The sequence below is a fragment of the Camellia sinensis genome, chromosome 2 (assembly GCF_055761805.1).
Source record: "Camellia sinensis isolate YWXY chromosome 2, ASM5576180v1, whole genome shotgun sequence".
NCBI lineage: Eukaryota > Viridiplantae > Streptophyta > Magnoliopsida > Ericales > Theaceae > Camellia > Camellia sinensis.
In genome coordinates, this window is record NC_138962.1 from 200,106,782 (window position 1) to 200,126,482 (window position 19,701).

Genomic DNA, 19,701 nt, shown 5'->3' on the forward strand with positions numbered 1-19,701 from the left:
CCGAAAGGAAACCCTACTAGTGTGTTTGCTGAGCCACACTTATTCAATGTGGAAATTCGGGATGGACTCACTGTTTGGGCAGATTCAGAGGACCTCCTTTCCCAGGTCCCTAGCACTTTTCCTGTGGAATTCGAAACTTGCAACTCAAAGGCATTGGTGGCTGGCCTTCAACAGCCACACGGGCCATGTTAATCATCAGCTGGAACTGTCAGGGGATAGGACGACCTCTGACAGTCCAGATCCTCGGAGGGTTATGCATAACCCATCGTCCTGGTGTGGTGTTTCTCATGGAAACCAAGAATAAAAGGGAGGTTTTGGAATGGATCCGAAGATGACTTCAATTCCCTAACTATTGTTATGTAGATCCTACGGGTATGGTAGGGGGACTAGCTTTGTGGTGGGCTAATGAGGTCAGTTTGGACGTTAGAGACCAGAATGCAAATATTCTGAGGTGTGTGCTCTCTGATTCTGGAGCCCAGTGGCTTGCTACTTTTATTTATGCCCCTGCTAGAGCTAGTCAACGAGATGTCTTCTGGAACCAACTCTGGCTTATTGCAAGGGACAACCGTTTGCCGTGGTTGTGTATCGGGGACTTCAACGAGATCGGGTCTGTCACCGAAAAAGAAGGAGGGACTGTGCCGAATCCTCGAAGAATTGAAAATTTTCAATCTATTTTGAATGACTGTGCTTTCATGGATCTTGAGTTCAAAGGCAACGTGTTTACTTGGTCCAACAATCATCGGGGGTCAAGCATAGTTCGGGAGCGCATAGATCGGGCGGTCTCCACAGTGGCTTGGAGGGTGTTATTTCCCTATGCCCAAGTGTTTCATGAAATTATTTTCGGCTCTAATCATTGTCCACTCTTGCTCAATACTTGTATTCCCCCTAATAAAGTCCCTCGCCTCTTCAAGTTTGAGTCCATGTGGACTACCTCTCTAAATTGTCGAACAGTTATTCAAGAGCATTGGATGATGTCCCAATCGGGTTCTCCCATGTTTCGATTTTGCCAGAAACTCAAAACATGCCGCAGGGGTCTTAAAGCCTGGAGTTTGAGTGAATTTGGAAATAACCGGGTCAAAATTCTAGCTTTGAAAGAGCATTTGGCGAGGCTTCAAGCTTCTCCTTCCTCTGCGGACACTTCAAATGGCCAAGGTCGTATTCAAGCTGAACTTTCTGAAACTATGTTACGAGAAGAGATGTTCTTACACCAGAGGTCCCGGGTCAGGTGGTTACAATATGGCGATCGTAACTCTTCTTTTTTTCATGCCTCTCTTACTCAAAGACGGTAACGAAATCAGTTAAGTGCTATTCAAAATGAAGCGGGGCAGTGGTTGACAACGGATGACGACATTAACTCCCTAATTTTGGAGTATTTCAGTAGCCTGTTTAAGAGTGAGCCTCCAAGGACTATGGATGTTTTATTGCAAGGGGTTCAGCATTCGGTTACACCCGAAATGAATCACACTCTCACAAGACCTGTATCTGACTCGGAGATAAAAAAGGCAGCTTTCCAGTTGGGCCTTTGAAAGCCCCTGGTGCTGATGGCTTTTCTGGGATTTTTTACCACCAGTATTGGGATGTGATTGGGGCGGAAGTGACGAAGGCAATTTGGAGCTTCTTTGAGAATGGGCATCTTCTTCTAGAATGGAACCAAACTAACTTGGTCCTTATCCCCAAGGTCTCAAATCCAGTCAAACTCTCTCAATATCGTCCCATCAGTCTGTGTAATTTCAATCTAAAAATCATTTCTAAGATTTTGGCTAATAGGCTTAAACCCATTCTGCAACAGGTGGTTTATCCCCATCAGTCAGCTTTTGTTCTCGGTCGTATGATCCAAGACAATATTCTTATAGCTCATGATGTTTTCCACCACTTGAAACTGAAGCGGAGAGGGGTCGACTGTGCAATGGCGGTGAAGCTGGATTTTAATAAGGCTTATGACCGAGTTCAATGGGATTTCTTATTTGCCCTCTTGGAGAGGATGGGGTTTGCTGGTCTTTGGATTCAATGGATTATGGCAGTTGTTATCACGGTGTTTTTCTCAGTCTTTGCTAATGGGAGGAAACGTGCTTCCTTTATCCCCACTCGGGGCTTGAGGCAGGGTGATCCCCTTTCTCCGTATCTCTTTGTTCTGGTCGCTGATGTCCTCTCTGCTTCTCTGACCAAGAGCCTTCATGAAAGACGGATCAAGGGCCTTAAGATCAAGCATAGTAGCCCTCCATTGACACACCTTTTTTTCGCTGATGATGCATTACTTTTTGCCAAGGTTGAAGCGGAGGAATGCCTAGCTTTAAAACAGACCCTGGAGTCTTATTGCTTAGCTTCGGGACAGCTCATTAACTTAGACAAGTCTGGGATTGCCTTCTCTTCTAACACTCCGGCTTAGACCCGTCTAGATACTTGCAGCAGTTGGGGCATCTCCCTTACCCAACAAACTTCTAAATACCTTGGGCTGCCTTCTAGTTGGGGAAAATCAAAGTCTGAAGCTTATAATTGTCTCATAGATAGAGCTGTTCAGAAAATGCAAGGGTGGAAGCAGAGATTACTATCACAAGCCGGTAGAGAAACCCTTGTGAAAGCGGTGGTCCAAGCAATTCCATCCTATGCAATGTCCTGTTTCATGCTTCCAAAAAAATTCAGCGATCATCTTAACTTCTACACCCGTAACTTTCGGTGGGGCGGCGACCCGGAGGATATAGGCATCCACTGGGCGAGTTGGGCCAAACTCTCTCTCACCAAGTCTCATGGGGGTATGGGCTTTCGGGACTTTAGAGCTTTCAACCTTGCCCTTCTCGCTAAACAAGCTTGGCGGTTGTTTAAATTTCCCAACTCCCTTTGTGCCCAACTTCTAAAGGGAATTTATTTTCCATCTTCGGATTTTCTTTCAGCTAGAAGGGGGAGAAGGGCATCTTGGGCATGGTCGAGCATTCTCCAAGGGAGGGATCTCCTTCGTAAAGGCCTTCGGTGGCAAGTTGGTAATGGTCAGTCCATTAATTTTTGGGAGGACCGTTGGATTCCTTCTTCTCCAAATTTTAAACCGGTCAGTTTGAAACCAGATGGCTGCCAAGTTCAGTGGGTCGGGGATGTTATCAATTCGACCCACGCTGTGTGGGACAGAGACAAAATTCTGGGGATTGTCAATCACGCGGATGTTAGTAATATCTCAGTCATTCCTATCTCATTTGAGGGTCAAGCAGATACTCTGATCTGGCACTATACCAATAAAGGAAATTATGAAGTCAAGAGTGGTTATCAGGTGGCCTGACAAGAGATGTTGGAAGCGCGCTCCTCTGTAGCTTCTTTCTCTGTCCAGCCCCCTAAAGGTTTCTGGAAGTTCATTTGGTCCTTAAACGTCCCCCCGAAAATCCGAAATTTCTGGTGGCGAGTATGCTGTAACAGGCTAGCAACAAAAGAAAATCTATTTCGGCGGAAGTGTGCTCCTTCACCTCACTGTCCGGTTTGTCAGGAAAGTGTTGAATCCATCGAGCATATTCTCTTCCACTGTGACTGGGTGAGAGCCGTGTGGTTTGGATGCAATCTGGGGCTCCGAATTGGGTCCGATCCGATTGCTTCAGCTCTCTAGTCGACGGTATCTCTGATGCAATCTTGCTCTCAAGCGCTTGACAGAAGAGAGAAGGTGAGTAGGGTGGCCACCGTTGGTTGGTGTATGTGGAGTAGTAGGAACAATTGGGTTTTTCAAAAATGCTCTGTGGATCCTCATCGCGTTTCTCAACAAGCCCGTGCTTATTGGTGGGAATTTGAACAAGCCCATCACCACCCCGGGCCTCCATCACAGCAGAATTCTATTCCAGATCGCTCTCTCCCTCGTTGGATAGCTCCCCCCCTGGTTGTTTGAAAGTTTCTTGTGATGCCAGCTTCTCCTCTTCGGATGGTAGAGCAGCGTTGGCTGTCATTCTGCGAGATAGCCACGGGACACTAATTGATGGTGTGACCTCTATAGCCTACTTTTCTTCAGCTAAACAAGGAGAAGCTCATGCTATTCGTCTTGCTTGCATGTTTCTTCGAGCTCTGGGTCTTTTGAATCTTCAAGTGGAGAGTGACAGCCAAGAAGTGATCACCCTTTGTGTTTCTGAGATGGTTCCTCCCTGAGACATTGCTGCACTCCTGCATGATATTCAGGTTGTGTCTTCCTCTTCCCAAGTTTCCTTTGCTTGGATTCCTAGGGAGTCAAACGCAGTAGCTCACTGGGTGGCACGAGCTCATCTTCATGGAGCTCAGCCTTCTAACTGGGTTTCTACCCCTCCTGCTGCTCTCTCGGCTTTGCTTTTGGCAGATGTTTCTTTGTAGCCTTCGGGCATTTCTATGAAAAAAAAAAAAAAAAAACAGAAATAATTGACCTCACCCAAAAAAAATATCTTTAAATATCAATCAATCTTACCAATGAAATGTTAACTTGGCATATATTTATATATATAAAATATACACGTGTATATACAAGCAGTGTATATATAATATCATGAATGGATAGCCAATCTATTTTGGCATATTGGTTCCATTCCAGAGAAGTCTTCTTCAGTGAATCCCAAATCCAGTCCACTTGTAGGTTGCAGCCATGTTGATGAGGATGGTTTTTAAGATGTAATTTGGAAGATGGTGGTGCACCAATGACTTTCTTTGGGGATTGAAATTACAGATTGGGTTGGAAATTTCCCATGGTGGTGGCATGGGGAATAGAGGGTTAGGATTACACAAGGCTACCAATGAAGATGCACTGTTGTAGAGAGAGTAAAAATGGTGAGTGAATTCTTTGTTTGATTTAGATGAAATTTGCAAAAACATCAAGTGTATTATACTTATCTTCTTAATGTAGGTATTGGTGTTAGCTGAGAGGGGGGTGTCAGTGTGATTTCAAATAATAGTGGGAGTGGCAATGTTATTTTAGTGAAATCAAGGGAGTGTCAATGCAATTTATCTGAATTAATATCTATTACTGGTGAAATTTGTCATGAAGTATGAGAATATGAGTAAATAGACTTTACCTAATTGTCCAGACCAAAATTAATGTGGACCTATTACTTTAATAATTAAAAGAACAAGGGTCAGGTAACTTAATTTAGAATTGAGGAAGTCTTGCACGGTTACATGTTGAGGCAAATGAATCAATCAAGATAGATATAATAATAATAATAATAATAATAATAAAATAAATAAATAAAATATAAAATTTATTTTGTTATAAGATTCAAACCGTAGTTTGGAAACTTTGCTTATTGGCTAAAAAAAGCCACATCTTTTTCTAAATATTTTTTACTTTTTCAGTTTGTATTAGGTAGACGAGTCTAAAAAGTCAAAAAAAAAAAATTGAAAAAAAAATAATATGCCAAAAAAAAAACTCCACTATTTTTGGCTTCTTTTTTTTTTTTTTTTGTCTTTTTTGAATTTTTAAATTTTTTTTGATTCATCTCATTGAACTGAATCTAAAAACCTAAAAAAAAAAAAAATTAAAAATTTCTAAGACGAAAATAAGTAAAAAAAAAAATAAAAAAAAATAAAGCAAAGACATGTATTAATGTTGTTTTGTTGAACAATTTGTAATCAAATTCTTATAGGGATGGCTTAAAGATTATTTTTTAGTAAAAAAATTTAGGATTTAGATTTCACTAATTCCTCGACAAGAGAGGATTGAGTCTGTTAATAGCCTCTGGTTTCCTTCAATTGTTTCAAACCTGTTATTTATTTATTTATTTTAATTCAAATATATCATTGTAATTTGTTTAAAATACGAATTATCCCATATAATTTTAAAAATTACAAAGATTTCATTATCAAAATTTTTTGTTTAACAATATTAATAGAAAAAAAATCCTAATTATTCTTCTATACGATAATGAAATTATTTAAATTTTAATTAAAATATATTTCTGACATCATTAATAACTGTTAATTGACCTAATAACTAATCAATAAAGGGAATTATTTGTTGTGCGATTAGAAATTTAAAAGGGTAGGAGATATTTGTAATTTATCTTTTGTTTTTAGTCTAACCGATGGACCCTGGGTGTTCGTTTGAAAAGTGAGTTGGCATTTTGATTTTTTGGCTGTTTTAGCTTTGGGCTAAAAAGTCTCGTTGGGGAAGATTTTTTTGACTTTTTGTGAGAGAAAGAATGTAATGATTATGGGTTAGATGTGATATTTTATCTTATTAGACTAAAAAACCTATTTTATTTTTTTGTAGCTATTTTAACCAAAAAATCCCAAACCAAGACTTCCCAAACGAGCTCACAGTATTGCCACATTAGCCGCATTAATGTATATATTAGATTTAGATTTATATTAGATTTAGATTTATACTTATCTCCTTGTATTGTAGATATAGTAGTTTATCTCTATCTCTATCTCTATCTCTATCTCTCTCTATCTCTATCTTCTTCTATGCTTATCTAGGTTTGTATTCAACCTATAGATACAGACTCTCCTATTGTATTCATTTCATTCAATATAATACAGATACACATTTTTCATATTTCTTTCAACTATTCTAATATGGTATCAGAGCTCTAGGTTCTGCACTTATAGCCTTTTTTTTTATCTTCTTCTTCTTTTTCTTTTTCTTTTTTTTTTTTTTTTTGTGCTTAGTCCCGTACACAGTGGCACTACAACATTCATTCCATCACCCATACACTTTATTATCTTTGTTCCAGCACTACTTCATCGTTATTTTCAGACGATTCCAATGGTCGTAATCACAAACCTGCAACACCATAATATTCGTCTCTTCCAAATGATTCCAGAGCCATTAGCCACGCTCCACAACAAGCGTAGATATGCTCTTACGCACCACTTATTGCTAGGCACGTCATTCACGACGCCACCAGTCTTTACATGTGCTACCATGCACCAGTTGCTAGAAGATTACACGTCACGCGTCTGTCACGCGCATGTCCCTTCACTTTCGTCGTCGCTGACGTCAGCCCTAAGCGCGTCAGCACTACAGTACGCTACACGCCTGTTGCTATCGTGCGCCGCGCATCTGCTAACACCTCTGCTACTATCGTGCACTGCGCACCCTCTAGCTAACGTGAGTCGCGCCCCTGCTGGCATCATTTCTGCACACCAAACTTCTTTCCCAGCTATTTTCGACCTTCCGGACTCGCTGGTACGCTCTGTTTTGCAATTTTTGCCCCTATAGCATTGTTTTTCTCTATTTTACTTCACCAAACCACCGTTATAGATCATCATGATGCTTCTCATCCAATCTCTGTTATCCTTGACAGCTCTAATTATGTGTTATGGGCCCAAGCCATTTCCGATTTAGGTACATCTCCCTGGTATTTTGACTCAACATGTTGCAATCATATGACTTCTAGTTCTAGTCTATTTTCTTCTATTTCTTCCTCTCCTCATATTCCCTCCATTTATACCGTTGATGGTTCTCTTATGTCTATAAGTCATATTGGTTCTGTTTCCACCTCTCATCTATCCTTATCAAATGTTTACCTTATTTCTGCTCTCACTTTAAATCTTATTTCTATTAGTCAATTATGTGAGCTTGATCTAACTATCACATTTTCTACTAATGGTTGTTTGGTACAGGACCCTCAGGCGGGACAAACTCTTGGGATCGGCTGCAAGCATGGACATCTATATGAGCTCATTTATCTTCATATTCCAGACTCCACCCCGATAGCTGCTCCTAAATCTGCTTCCAGCATGTTTCCTTTTAATATTTGGCATTTTCGTTTAGGACATATTTCTGTTAGTCATTTAAAATCTTTAGTTTCTACTGATCAGTTAGATCATGTCATTCCCGATACTTTGGGTTCTTTATCTTGTCAACTTGCAAAACAACCTGCTTTATCATTTAATGCAAGTACTTCTGTTTTTCATTCACCATTTGATCTTATCCATTCTGATATTTGGGGATCATCACCTACTATCACTATGGGGGGATCACGTTACTTTGTTGTCTTTGTTGACGATTTTTCACGTTTTTACATGATTGTTTCTCATAAAAATTCGATCAGAACTCAAACATATTACAATTTTGCAAGCATGGTCCAAACCCAATTTTCTAAAACCATTAAAAAATTTCGATCTGATAATGCTATGGAATACAGGATCTTGATTTTCTCTCATTCCTTCAGCGTCACAGTACTCAGCCTCATTGTTCCTGTACTGGCACGTCCCAACAAAATGGTCGTGCTAAACGGAAGCATAGGCATATTCTTGACACTACTTGAGCCCTTCTTATCTCTTCCTCGTGTCCTGAATATTTTTTGGGGGAAGCTACTCTTACTACTGTTTACACTATCAATTGTGTTCCCACTCCTATTATCCATGACTAAACTCCTTATGCACATTTACATAGCACTAGTCCTCCATACATAAATCTTCGGGTTTTGGGTCTGCATGCTTTGTTCTCTTTCTACCTCATGAACACACCAAACTTGAACCATGTTCTCGTCTTTGTTACTTTTTTGGGTATGGAATTGAGCATAAAGGTTATCGTTGTTGGGATCCTATCTTTAAACGTCTTCATGTCTCTCGTCATGTGGTTTTCTGGGAGCATAAAATGTTTTCATCCTTATCCTCGTTCCACTTATCATCATCTTCTACTTTCATTCTGTTTACTAATCCTTCTATCGATCTCTTCTCTAATGCCTTTGATGCAGGTTCCTCCTCTCTAGAGACGCCTTTGCCTACACCTAATCCTGTCCCGACTGTTCCCTCTAATGGTCCCGTTGAGTCTCCTATCACCCTACCAGATCCTCCTCCCACCGGTCGTCCATATCAGGTAACTCAACCACCTGTTCATCTTCATGATTATATTGTCAGGGTCTACTGTCTTTTCTATTTATGAACCTACCTCCTATTGTGAGGCTTGTACTAATCCTCTTTGGCAGCAAGTTATGACTGATGAATTACAAGCTTTAGACAAAACTCATACTTGGGATGTTATTAATGTTTCTCCTGGAAAGACTACAATTGGTTGCAGATAGGTATACAAAATCGAGACCCATTATGATGGCTCTATTGAGCGCTACAAAGCCTGTCTTGTTGCAAAAGGCTTTACCTAGGAATATGGCACTGATTATGAGGAGACTTTCGCTCTGGTTTCTCGGCTTACCTCTATGCATAGCTTACTTGTTGTTGCCGCTGCTCGCCACTGGGATCTCTTTTAGATGGATGTCAAAATGCTTTCCTTAATGGTGATATAGTAGCTTATCTCCATCTCTCTCTATCTCTATCTCCTTCTATACTTATCTAGGTTTGTATTCAACCTATAAATACAGACTCTCCTATTGTATTCATTTTATTCAATATAATAGAGATACACATTTTTCATATTTCTTTCAACTATTCTAACAAGCCGGTTGTATAAATCAATGTGAATTTAGGTGTGTTCTTTACATTACTAAAAAAATTATTGGGTTTGGGTCGAGGGGTCCATGGCCATCCCTTATATCCACCATAGTGATGAAAAATGAACAAAAGTTGAAATCGCAACTGCACATGCTATTGTGTGGTACTACAAAGTTAATAAGCCAAAGACCTTTTTCAAATTAAAGCTAAAATCAATAAAATTACCATGAATTTAGTTTTTCAACAAAAAAAATTTATTATTTTGTCCAGTAAGTGATTGATAGGTAACTTTGCTCCAAATTGGAATACCTTGATAAGCAACAAAATCAGTATATGACATTTTCTATTTGAAAATTATTATATGTATAAAAGAATTTTTTTTTTAATGAAATTTTATTGTCAATAAACACAAAAAATACGTCTTACATAAATATATAGTCTTGCTACCAATATAGAATCAAACATAGAATGTAGGGAAATTCTAAAGGGAAATGTTTCGTAGCTCGAAACATTTTGTCCCGAATGGCTCGAGGGAGAAGACGCAGAGAGAAGCAGAGGGAGAGAAAGAGAGAAGCAGAGGGAGAGGGAGAGAAAGAGAGAAGCAGAGGGGAAGAGAAAGAGAGAAGACGATCGTCGCCCCGGCCAGTCGCTGATCGTCGCCCCTCCCAGTCGCCGATCCGCCAATCGTCGCCCAGCCCAGCCCAGCCCCGCCGCAGCCTCCTCCTCTCCCGAATATTATGCCCCCTCCAGTCCTCCTCCTCCTCCTCCTCCTCCCTCCTTCCTCCTCTTCCTCCTCCTCCTCATTTCTTCCCTCTTCTTCCTGGTCTTCGTTCTTCTTCTGCAAAAAAAAAAAAAAAAATCGAGCCATTCGAGCTCCGCGTTTTCGAGCTACGAAGCACGATTGAATTCTAAAGGGTGGCACCATATACATCTGCAATGTATTATGGTGATGTATATTACATATTTTGTGATTTGTTAAAACTTCTTAGATGTATTACCACACCCCAGGGAATAGGCTACTTTTTAGAGGTCAGTGGAACCTTTATGCTCAAAACATTGATTTAAGTAGTCATTTATTTGCAGAAATTGTCATTCTAATCCTTCTGTGAGAATTCCAAATAGAATAATGTTCTATGTATCAATTAATATATTAATTAGTGTATTAATTGATGATGTAACATAATATAAGAGATTTTTGAGATTTGTAATATAATTAATGAGTGGGATCAATAATAATGTCATAAATAGTGTTGGTATACTAGTTAGTACATTAATTGATGCATGTAGCACCACCATTCCAAATATTCTTATTATTAATTAAGCAAGGTTAGTGTTTTATAATAAAAAAAAAATTATAAGATGCATAATTTTATTTTTGAATCACAAATTATAATAATTTTACAAAAAAAAAAAAATACATAACATATATCATAAAAATGCATAACAAAGATGCAAATGGTACACACATTTTAAGACGTGTCTACCATAGCATTATCCATCCATATACATATATTATAGGGCAAATTATGATGATAATTCTTGTACTTTGGTTTTTGTATCATTTTAGTTATTGTTATTTTAATTAGTTCGATTTTGACCTTAAATTTACGATTTTGTCTCAATTTGATCAAATTAATTATAATTCTTAATTTTTTTTTTATAGAAAATATGCGCATAAGTGTCATATTCCATATTTTTAAGGATAAAATTATAAAAACTTACATAACTCAGTAAGTTAACTTCAACCAATTTAGTAATAATTTTTCTTAAAAAATACTAATAATATTATCAATTGAATCAAATTGATACATAATCTAAAATTAAGGATCAAAATTAAATTAATTAAAAGCGTAAAGATCAAAATGACGCAAGAGACAAAATATAGTGACCACCGATATAATTTATCCTATATTATGAATCCGATTTCTGTGTTCTTAGACTTAATCATTTAGCCCCACTAGCTTTGTGTTACTGTTAAAAAGCAGGGGATAAAAATCCATTTATTTATACAAAAATGCTTGGGACTTTAAAGTTGGGGACTCCCATGATCTCCAAAATTATGTGGACCAATCGCGTGTTTTTTTTTTTTTTTTTTTTTCTTTCCTTTTTGACCAATTGCAGGTGAGTGGAGATTGTGGAAATTGTATTTTTTTAAGGGTATGTAGCATTATTGTTATTTATAACATCATTCAATCTTTTAAGAGAAATGTTTAGAACTCCCTTTTGAGGGTTTCATGACTCCAGTTTGATCTTGACCCTTGATATATGTGTGGGGTTCACTTATGTAGATGTGGGCCCCATATTATGAGTGATTGGAATGAGAGTGGGAGTTATAAGGGTCATGTATGAATGGAATCTCTATCATAATTGATCTTTTAAAAGCAACAAACCAGAACAAAAGGCTCTTTTATTCGAAATCATAATTTATTTATACGGAAGGAGGTAGAGACATCTGCTTAATTAGAAAAACCGAAACATGGCCTTGCCCTTTAATCACAACCATCCATCATCAACAGAAAACACATATATGATTTTTGGGACAAGCACATTCGTAATTGATACATTGCAGATAAAGAACACAATAATAAGTTACGCAATCATCATCTGTTATGCATGTCGGTGGTATCGGTGGTATCTGTCTTGCCTATAGCAAGTTCCTTGCATCAGCTTCGAGCACCCCTATCACCAATTTTGTATATTGTTTCTTATCCAAAAAACTCTATATTTTGTATATTGTTACTTATACAAAAAAACTCAATATATATATGAATTAGCTGGTAACATATGTGGTACATGTGCAACCAAATAAGTAAAAATAATAATAATAATAATAAAGAAATTAAAATTATAATATATATGTAGTTTAACGTTGTGTTTATATTTTATTTATATTTTATCTTTTTTTTTTTCTTTCTAAATTTTTCAACCAAATACAACGTAAGTGATAAAAGTCTTCTTATTGAATGGGTTCAAAGTTACCCACCTCTTTACGTAATTTTTTCTTTTTCTTTTTTTTTTTAAAGTAAAAAACACTTTCACGTGACATGAAAAGACCAAAGGTTTCATTATACTAACCGAGGCCTTCACTTAATAACTATGGCCACATAACATGAGAAGATTAAAGGTTTCACTACATTAACTAAAGCCTTCAGGAAAATGACGTTCAAATCCACCCAACATGGTTTATTTTGTTAGGCCGGATTGGGAGCCAAACCCTGCCAATGAGCTTGACCCAGATTGGCTAACGGTCTAAGCCAATGGAACATATTTTTTTAATAATTTTTTGATTTGTTTTGTTAAAACATGACATAAAAAAACTAATCATTGAGTTTGATTTCAGAAAATTGAGTTTTTTATTTTTTGTATTTTTTTTTTAATTTTTAGTGAATCTTTTTCATATTTTACATAAATTTTTTATTTTTTAGATATACTTAATCTAAGAACACTTAAAAAGTATAATATTTCCGAAAAAAAATTACCAATTACAAAAAAGTACAAAAAGAAAAAAGAAAATTCAATACATTTCGTATTTTGTTCTATTCAATGAATTTTTTAAACATTTTTGTATAAATTTTTTACTTCGAAGTATATTAAGATTAATTGAATATAAAAATTAAAATATATATATATTGATTAAAATATTCAAAAAAATCATTAAAAATATAAAAAGACAAAATGAAAACTTAAAAACCTATATTTGAAAACTCAAAACCAAACTAGATGAATATATTTGAAATAAATTTTTAAATTTTTACGAAAATATATGCAAAAAGTAGAGTAAATTGAATATGACTTTTTGATATTTGTTGACTTTTGACCTTTTTATTGACTTTTTAACTTGTCGACTACTTTGGCTTCTTTTAGGAAGCGGCTGCCAAACTATTTTAATAATTTTTTGACTTTTTACGAAAAGATATGTAAAAAAGTAAAGAGAGTGATGTAATAACTTATAACTTTTTGCCCTTTTGGCTAAAACATGTAGTGGTCAAATGAAACCTTATAAGCCAATGTATTGATTTTTTGACTTATTTAAAGTGATATTACCTCTCTATTTTTACATGTCTTTTTGTAATAAATAAAAAAAAGTCAAACTTATTTAACACTTTCCAAAACAATCATATTTCCAAACGAGTCATGAAGTAACTAAAACCTAAAGTCAAAAAATTAACAAATATTAAAAATCAAGGATTTATTTTCATTCAACCTACTTTTAACATATTTTTGCATAAAAATTTAAAGAAAAAACATATTTTCAAACGAAGGTATGAACTTGCGTCAAGTAAAAGCCTGCTAAGTCAGGGTGCAGACTTTAAGCTAAATGATAACCTTAGACAAGATTTTTTAGAATTTATTCATTGGCTTCACTATTAAATAATATTATTTATCCATATATCCTTAGGGTTTGATGTTATTACCAATTTCTAATTTCTGTGTTGTTGGTTTTATTCTCTGTTATGAATACAAAATCTAAAAAGGAAAAGAACACCAAATAAATATAAATGAACAAAATTTTATGAAATTTGATGATAAGACCAAAAAAAAAATTATTCATTTTATTTATATAGATTCTGCATCTACTTATATTTGAGAGAGAAATAGAAAGACTAACCAGATGACACCACCACGAGCACAACCAAGAGGGCTAAACAAGTGAATGAAGGCTTACTCATAGTTTGGTATGGATTGTCTAGCTTCTCTCTTTTTTTTTGTGCAAATGGACTATCTTGTTTCTTCACTATATATAGAGAGATAGAGATATGAAATTACAGAAATCTTTACTTTTAATTTGCCACACACTTAATTGTATAGAATTCATCTCCCCCAACACATTATTATTTAAGGGTCCAAATTCTAAGTCTACCACTTCGTTTTCTTAAATCATCCAAATTCTTACTAGTCATCTATTTTGAGTTAGTAAATTCACTTGTCGTAATCTTGTGACATTAAATGCACATATTAAATTCATAATTCTAGAAATATGATAATATATTAATTTATACATAAAATTCATATAAAAAAGAGTTGTTATAAATATAGAAATCATGCACAAAATCAATCGCAAACAAGACACAAAAGGTGGATCCCACATGTGGGTCCCACTTGTGTCTTGTCTGTGACTGACCATTTATGTGCACTTAGTGAATGGGTACAAAAAAATACCATAAGAATAAAGTGGTTGTGGTATTGTTATAAACATAAGTCATCTTTATAGATATTTTGCTTTAAAATATAAAGTCTTTATTAAGCCACATCATTATTCATAATTCGTTACTCTATTCACAGCCTTGTTAGTTTTTGGGAACCAATCCTTAGAGCATCTCTAATGGTTATTGCTATGTTGCTATTGCTAATGCTATAATTTGACAATGAATAGTGCTATTTTGTCAAATTATAGCAATGGTGCTCCAATAGCCATTTACTATTTTGGCAAATCTCAACCAACTTTCACTTTAAACTTGTAGGTGTTGTTTGGATATAGATTTTTTTTGTTATTTTATTTTTGTTTATTTTGTCTTTTGTGACTTTTTTTTAACTGTTTGTAAAAAAAATTATATATTTATATTATTCCCAACTAGACAAATATAAAAAATGAAAAAATTTGAAAAATTAAAAAAATAAATAAACATAATTCACCCCACCAAAAAACATATCACTACATATTTAATAATTTTTTTAACTACATATAAAAAATAAACAATCACCAATTATCCACCAATAATCATTCATCATTTACCCAACATTCATTCACCAACAACCACCCACCAACAACCATCCATTGTAGAAAATACTAAAAAATAAAAAAAATAAAAAAAATTAAATTTCATTACAAAACACAAAAAAATGACATTGCAAATAAAGACTAACAATTACATTAAAAAATAAATGACATTGCAAAAAAATACATTATCTCGTAATTATTCATCAGGAGGCATGGGGAAATACACCACAACAAAACTGGGTTTTTACGGCTTTACATTAACGACATACAGTAAATGCAAGCCGTAATTTCTTATTTTTACAACTTGCTTTTTTTGCATGCCATAATAATTTTCCAACCACGACATGTCTATTGTGTATGTCATGAATGTTAATAACGATCATTTTTTTACGGCTTGCAATGTTAGCCGTAAATAATAAAATTTTCTATGACGTGCATATGGCATGCCGTTAATATATTAACTATACACAACACACGTAAACCAGCTGTTGAAAATATTAAACATTTCACAACGCACAAAAAACTAACCGTTAAAAATTTCACTTTTCACGACGCACAAAAAGTCTACCATTAGAAAATATTGCACTTTCCACAACACGCAATTGTTTTCGTGAAAAGTGTGTCTGAAAAAAATACGCCAAAATAAAAATTTTGAGCCCCAAACACCACATTATTTTAAAAAAAAGTCCCAACACCAAAACACAAATTAAAAAAAACAATTCAAAATACATTTAACTCCTTAGCTACTTCTCATCATCAAAAGGAAAGTAGAAGGCTAGGGTTCATCACAAGGCACATAAGAGGAAGAGACAGGGACAGAGACAGAGAGAGAGAAGGAAAGGGAGAGGGAGAAGGAGACGGAGTGCGTTCAATACTGTTGGGGGCAGAGTGTTTCTTACGATCGCCATCTTCGGAGGCCTCTCTCAATCTCGACCCCCTCCTACTCCAATCACTACACTACCCCAACACTCTCAAACCCTCCCAACAACTCTTCAATCAGAACTGCTTCCTTCAAACCCTACACGATCCCAAATCCGACCTTTGCTTCTCCCTCGACGATTACTGTGACTTCGGCCCCAATTTCTTCTACCCTAGCACTGTGTTTGGTTGGGGGATTTGGGGAGGAATTTGGAAAGGGAAAGGGAAAAGGTGTGTGAAACTAGGTGAAATATAGGCATGTTTTATTCACATTTCACCTATCTTTTTCATTTCCTCCTCAAATCCCCTAACCAAACATAGCATAATGGTGCGAAACTTCAAGTTCTAGCCCCCTAATCTTCCAAGTACTGTTTTTGTTTTATAGGATTTCTGAACTTGATTTTTGATTTCTCCGTTTTACAGGCCAAATCAACTAAAGAACAAGCTGAGCCTCTCTTCGATTACCACCGTGTTCAACCCTTCGATGTTGTCTGCGTCAACGGTCTGTCCTCTCTCTCTCTCTCTCTCTCTCTCTATATATATATATATATATGTATGTATGTCTCAGACATTTCTTTTGTCTCAATTCATGTTTTGCTCGACGTTCTTCAAATTTTTTTTACGACCCTTAACATGAATCAAATTACTCCTAACATGTGCATTATTTGGTTTATGTTGCATCTGGTATTTTTCCTCATTTTATCGTCAATTGGTGCCACTTCTAATTTCATGCATTTGTTTCATATTTGCATGCCACTCATCATCCTAACATTTTCATTTCTAGTACCCTAAATTTTTTAAACATGTTACACTGATTTTTTGCCCATATAAATGAAAAATGCTTAGTGTTGTCTCTATAATATAAGATAGTTAGTGTGCAAACTTTCAATAATATTTTATCTGCTCTCATTGAGAGTATAAGCCATAGCATTATTTCATGAAAAGTAACATAAATGTTCATCAAACAAGAATAGGGATCTTGTAGACCTAGCATCATGGTTAAAACATAAAAGATGATGCACTGATATGGTTTTTACCTAAATCTAAACAATCTGCATACATTGTAGTGTCACCAACTTTGTGAAATAGGCGAACATGGTGTTGCTCCTGTGTGTTCTATTTGTGTTATTTTCAGAGGTTATTTCTTTTCATCTATTTTGGAATTACCTGGTGTTAACTTTTTGAACAGATTTTTTTGATCTTGTTACTTGATACTTCTTGTTATTTCTTGTAGTCTTAGAAGAGAAAGTACCATGAGCTTTCAGTTCTGATGTGTTTCTTCCACTATGTGAACATGGGCCATTTCAGTCTCTCAAATGTTGAAATACAGTGGGACACAAGCATTTGGGAGGTTGGGAGAGAGAATTTGAAAAATTGTTGAACTCTCTCTCTCTCTCTCTCTCTCACAAACACAATTGTGATATAATTTTATCATTAAATTAGTTTTTGATAAAATTCATGCTTAATTGTTTTTAAAGTTGTATTCAGGTATTTATATCAATTGGAGTTTTAAAATTTTTGATTTTGCATCGTTAAAATTTATTACATTGTTGTATCTCATATAGAGATCTATGTTTTGCAACAGGGTACCCCTACAATCTTGATTTCGATTATGGTGCTCTGGGATAGTTACAACATTTCTCTATTAAAAATCTTGGTGATCCATTTATAGAGAGCAACTATGGAGTCCATTCCAAGCAGTTTGAAGTGGGTGTATTGGATTGGTTTGCCCGCCTATGGGAACTTGAGAAGAACAAATATTGGGGTTACATTACAAATTGTGGAACAGAAAGCAATCTTCATGGTATATTAGTTGGGTTAGTATCAACAGACTTCATTTTTGTGACCTTTTATTTTTATGATGTTTTGACCTATCGTGTATCTTGTCAAAGTTTAAGAAGATTATACTGATTCTGCAGGAGGGAAGTGTTTCCAGATGGCATTCTGTATGGCTCACGTGAATCACATTATTCTGTTTTCAAAACTGCACGAATGTACAGGATGGAATCTGAATAGGTTGGCAATTTGGTCTCAGGTGAAATTGATTGCAAGGATTTCAAAACTAAACTCCTTTGCCACAAGAGCAAGCCAGTAATTATCAATGTAAACATTAGTACTTCCTCCCCTCCCTCTCTCTCTCTCTCTCTCTCTTTCTCTCAATGTAAACATTGCAGTTTCATGCTTCCTCAACTCGTCGAACAGAGAAATCTGTTGGTATCTACATGATCATATTTCTATTCATTATTGACAAATAAGATTACACTCAACCATTTTAGCTACCTAAGTGTACAAGCTATGTTGTGATGTGAGATACTTTATGTCACTAGAGTTACATATACGTATACAAATTTACACAGTCTTTGTTTCTTCCAGTCAAGTGGAAATGGAAGTCTTCTGCTTCACTTGCCTTTATATTGGTCTTTAACAAGAGGGCAGGTACGAATTGAGCCTGTGCTTCATATTTTAGATTAGCTCTTGTTTTTTATTCCATTTACCTCTCTCTGCAAAGAGAATTTGTGAGTAGTGGGAGTTCAGGATGGTGGAGCACAATTTGAATTTTGTGAAATTACCAGTTTGCCTTTATTTTAGAGAGAGTGTCGTGGATTTCACTACAACAATTAACACTTTTAGCAACAAAAAAATTGGTTGCTAAAAGTCTATTTTTGGTCGGCAAAAGTTATTCGCGACCAATTTTTTTGGTCGCTAGTTTGGTCGCCAATTGAGGGTCGGCAAAAGTAATTCGCGACCAAAATTTTCATTGGTCGGCAAAAGTTGGATTTGCCGACTAATTTTTTGGTCGCTAAATATTTAATTACTGCGACTAATTCATTTTGTCGCTAAAACACTTTGGTCGCGAAAAGTCGCCTTTTGCCGACCAAATTTCTTAGTCGCCAATAGACACATTTCGCGACCAAAAAGTTTGGTCGCCAATTGTGACAGTTCGCGACCAAAAATTTTGGTTGCCAACTGTGACATTGTGCGACCAAAATTAGTTTGGTCGCCAATTGTTACTTTTCGCGACCAAAACTGTTGGTCGGCAAAAGTGAGTTTCCACGACCAACAAAATTTTTGGTCGGCAATAGATGTATTTTTTGCGACTAAAACTCTTGGTCGGCAATTGTCATTTTTCACGAAAAAAAATTATAGCGACCCCGGTCTTTTCCCATTTAATTATTGTATCCGGACTGTTCCGTAGATTCTGTCAGTGTATAATGGTTGTTGTTGTTATTCCTTATTTTCTCTTTTGGAATTATAGGATGTGTTGGGCAGGTTTGTTTCAGGTTGGTTGGGTTTAGAAACCAAGTGTTGCTGTCCAGGTTTTTGGTTCTTCGCTCGAGCGAGGAGTTATTCGCTCGAGCGAGAGGTAGTGTTTGATTTGGACCTGTAGCTGTGCATTCTTGGCTCGAGCGAGCTTTTCTTCGCTCGAGCGAGTTAGTTCATCCTTCGCTCGAGCTATAGTTCCATCGCTCGAGCGTGTGTCTGGGCTCAGACCTGAGGGTTTGAGTTCTTCGCTCGACCGAGCTTTCTTTCGCTCGAGCGAGCATTTGAGTTGTTGGCTCGAGCAAGGCTTCCTTGGCTCGAGCGTAGTTTCTCTGTGTCTGGTCGCTCGAGCGACCAAGTCTTCGCTCGAGCGAGCCTGTCCAGTTTATATACACAGCAGCGGGATTTGATCAGTCTTTTTCATATTCTTTTGATTCAAAACCCCAGGTTCGACTTCTCTCTCTCCCTACTCACCTTCT

General features: G+C 36.3%; 1 protein-coding gene and 1 pseudogene across 1 annotated transcript; both read left to right on the forward strand.

Annotated features, from left to right (window-relative positions):
- The first annotated feature begins 374 nt into the window (after positions 1-374).
- Positions 375-2,386, forward strand: LOC114298320 (uncharacterized). The gene is made up of 2 exons (XM_082913339.1): positions 375-1,245; positions 1,494-2,386. The coding sequence occupies exons 1-2, from the start codon at positions 375-377 to the stop codon at positions 2,384-2,386; spliced, it is 1,764 nt and encodes a 587-aa protein (XP_082769465.1).
- A 135-nt stretch (positions 2,387-2,521) lies between these two features.
- LOC145819354 (putative mitochondrial protein AtMg00310 pseudogene) lies at positions 2,522-3,265 on the forward strand (annotated as a pseudogene).
- Positions 3,266-19,701: the final 16,436 nt, after the last annotated feature.

Excerpts from the sequence above, each read along its gene's own strand:
- LOC114298320 (XM_082913339.1), top strand. The coding sequence starts at position 375 with ATGGTAGGGGGACTAGCTTTGTGGTGGGCTAATGAGGTCAGTTTGGAC. Across the intron at positions 1,246-1,493 it reads GTGGTTACAATATGGCGATC|ATAAAAAAGGCAGCTTTCCA; the intron begins GTAACTCTTCTT and ends TCTGACTCGGAG.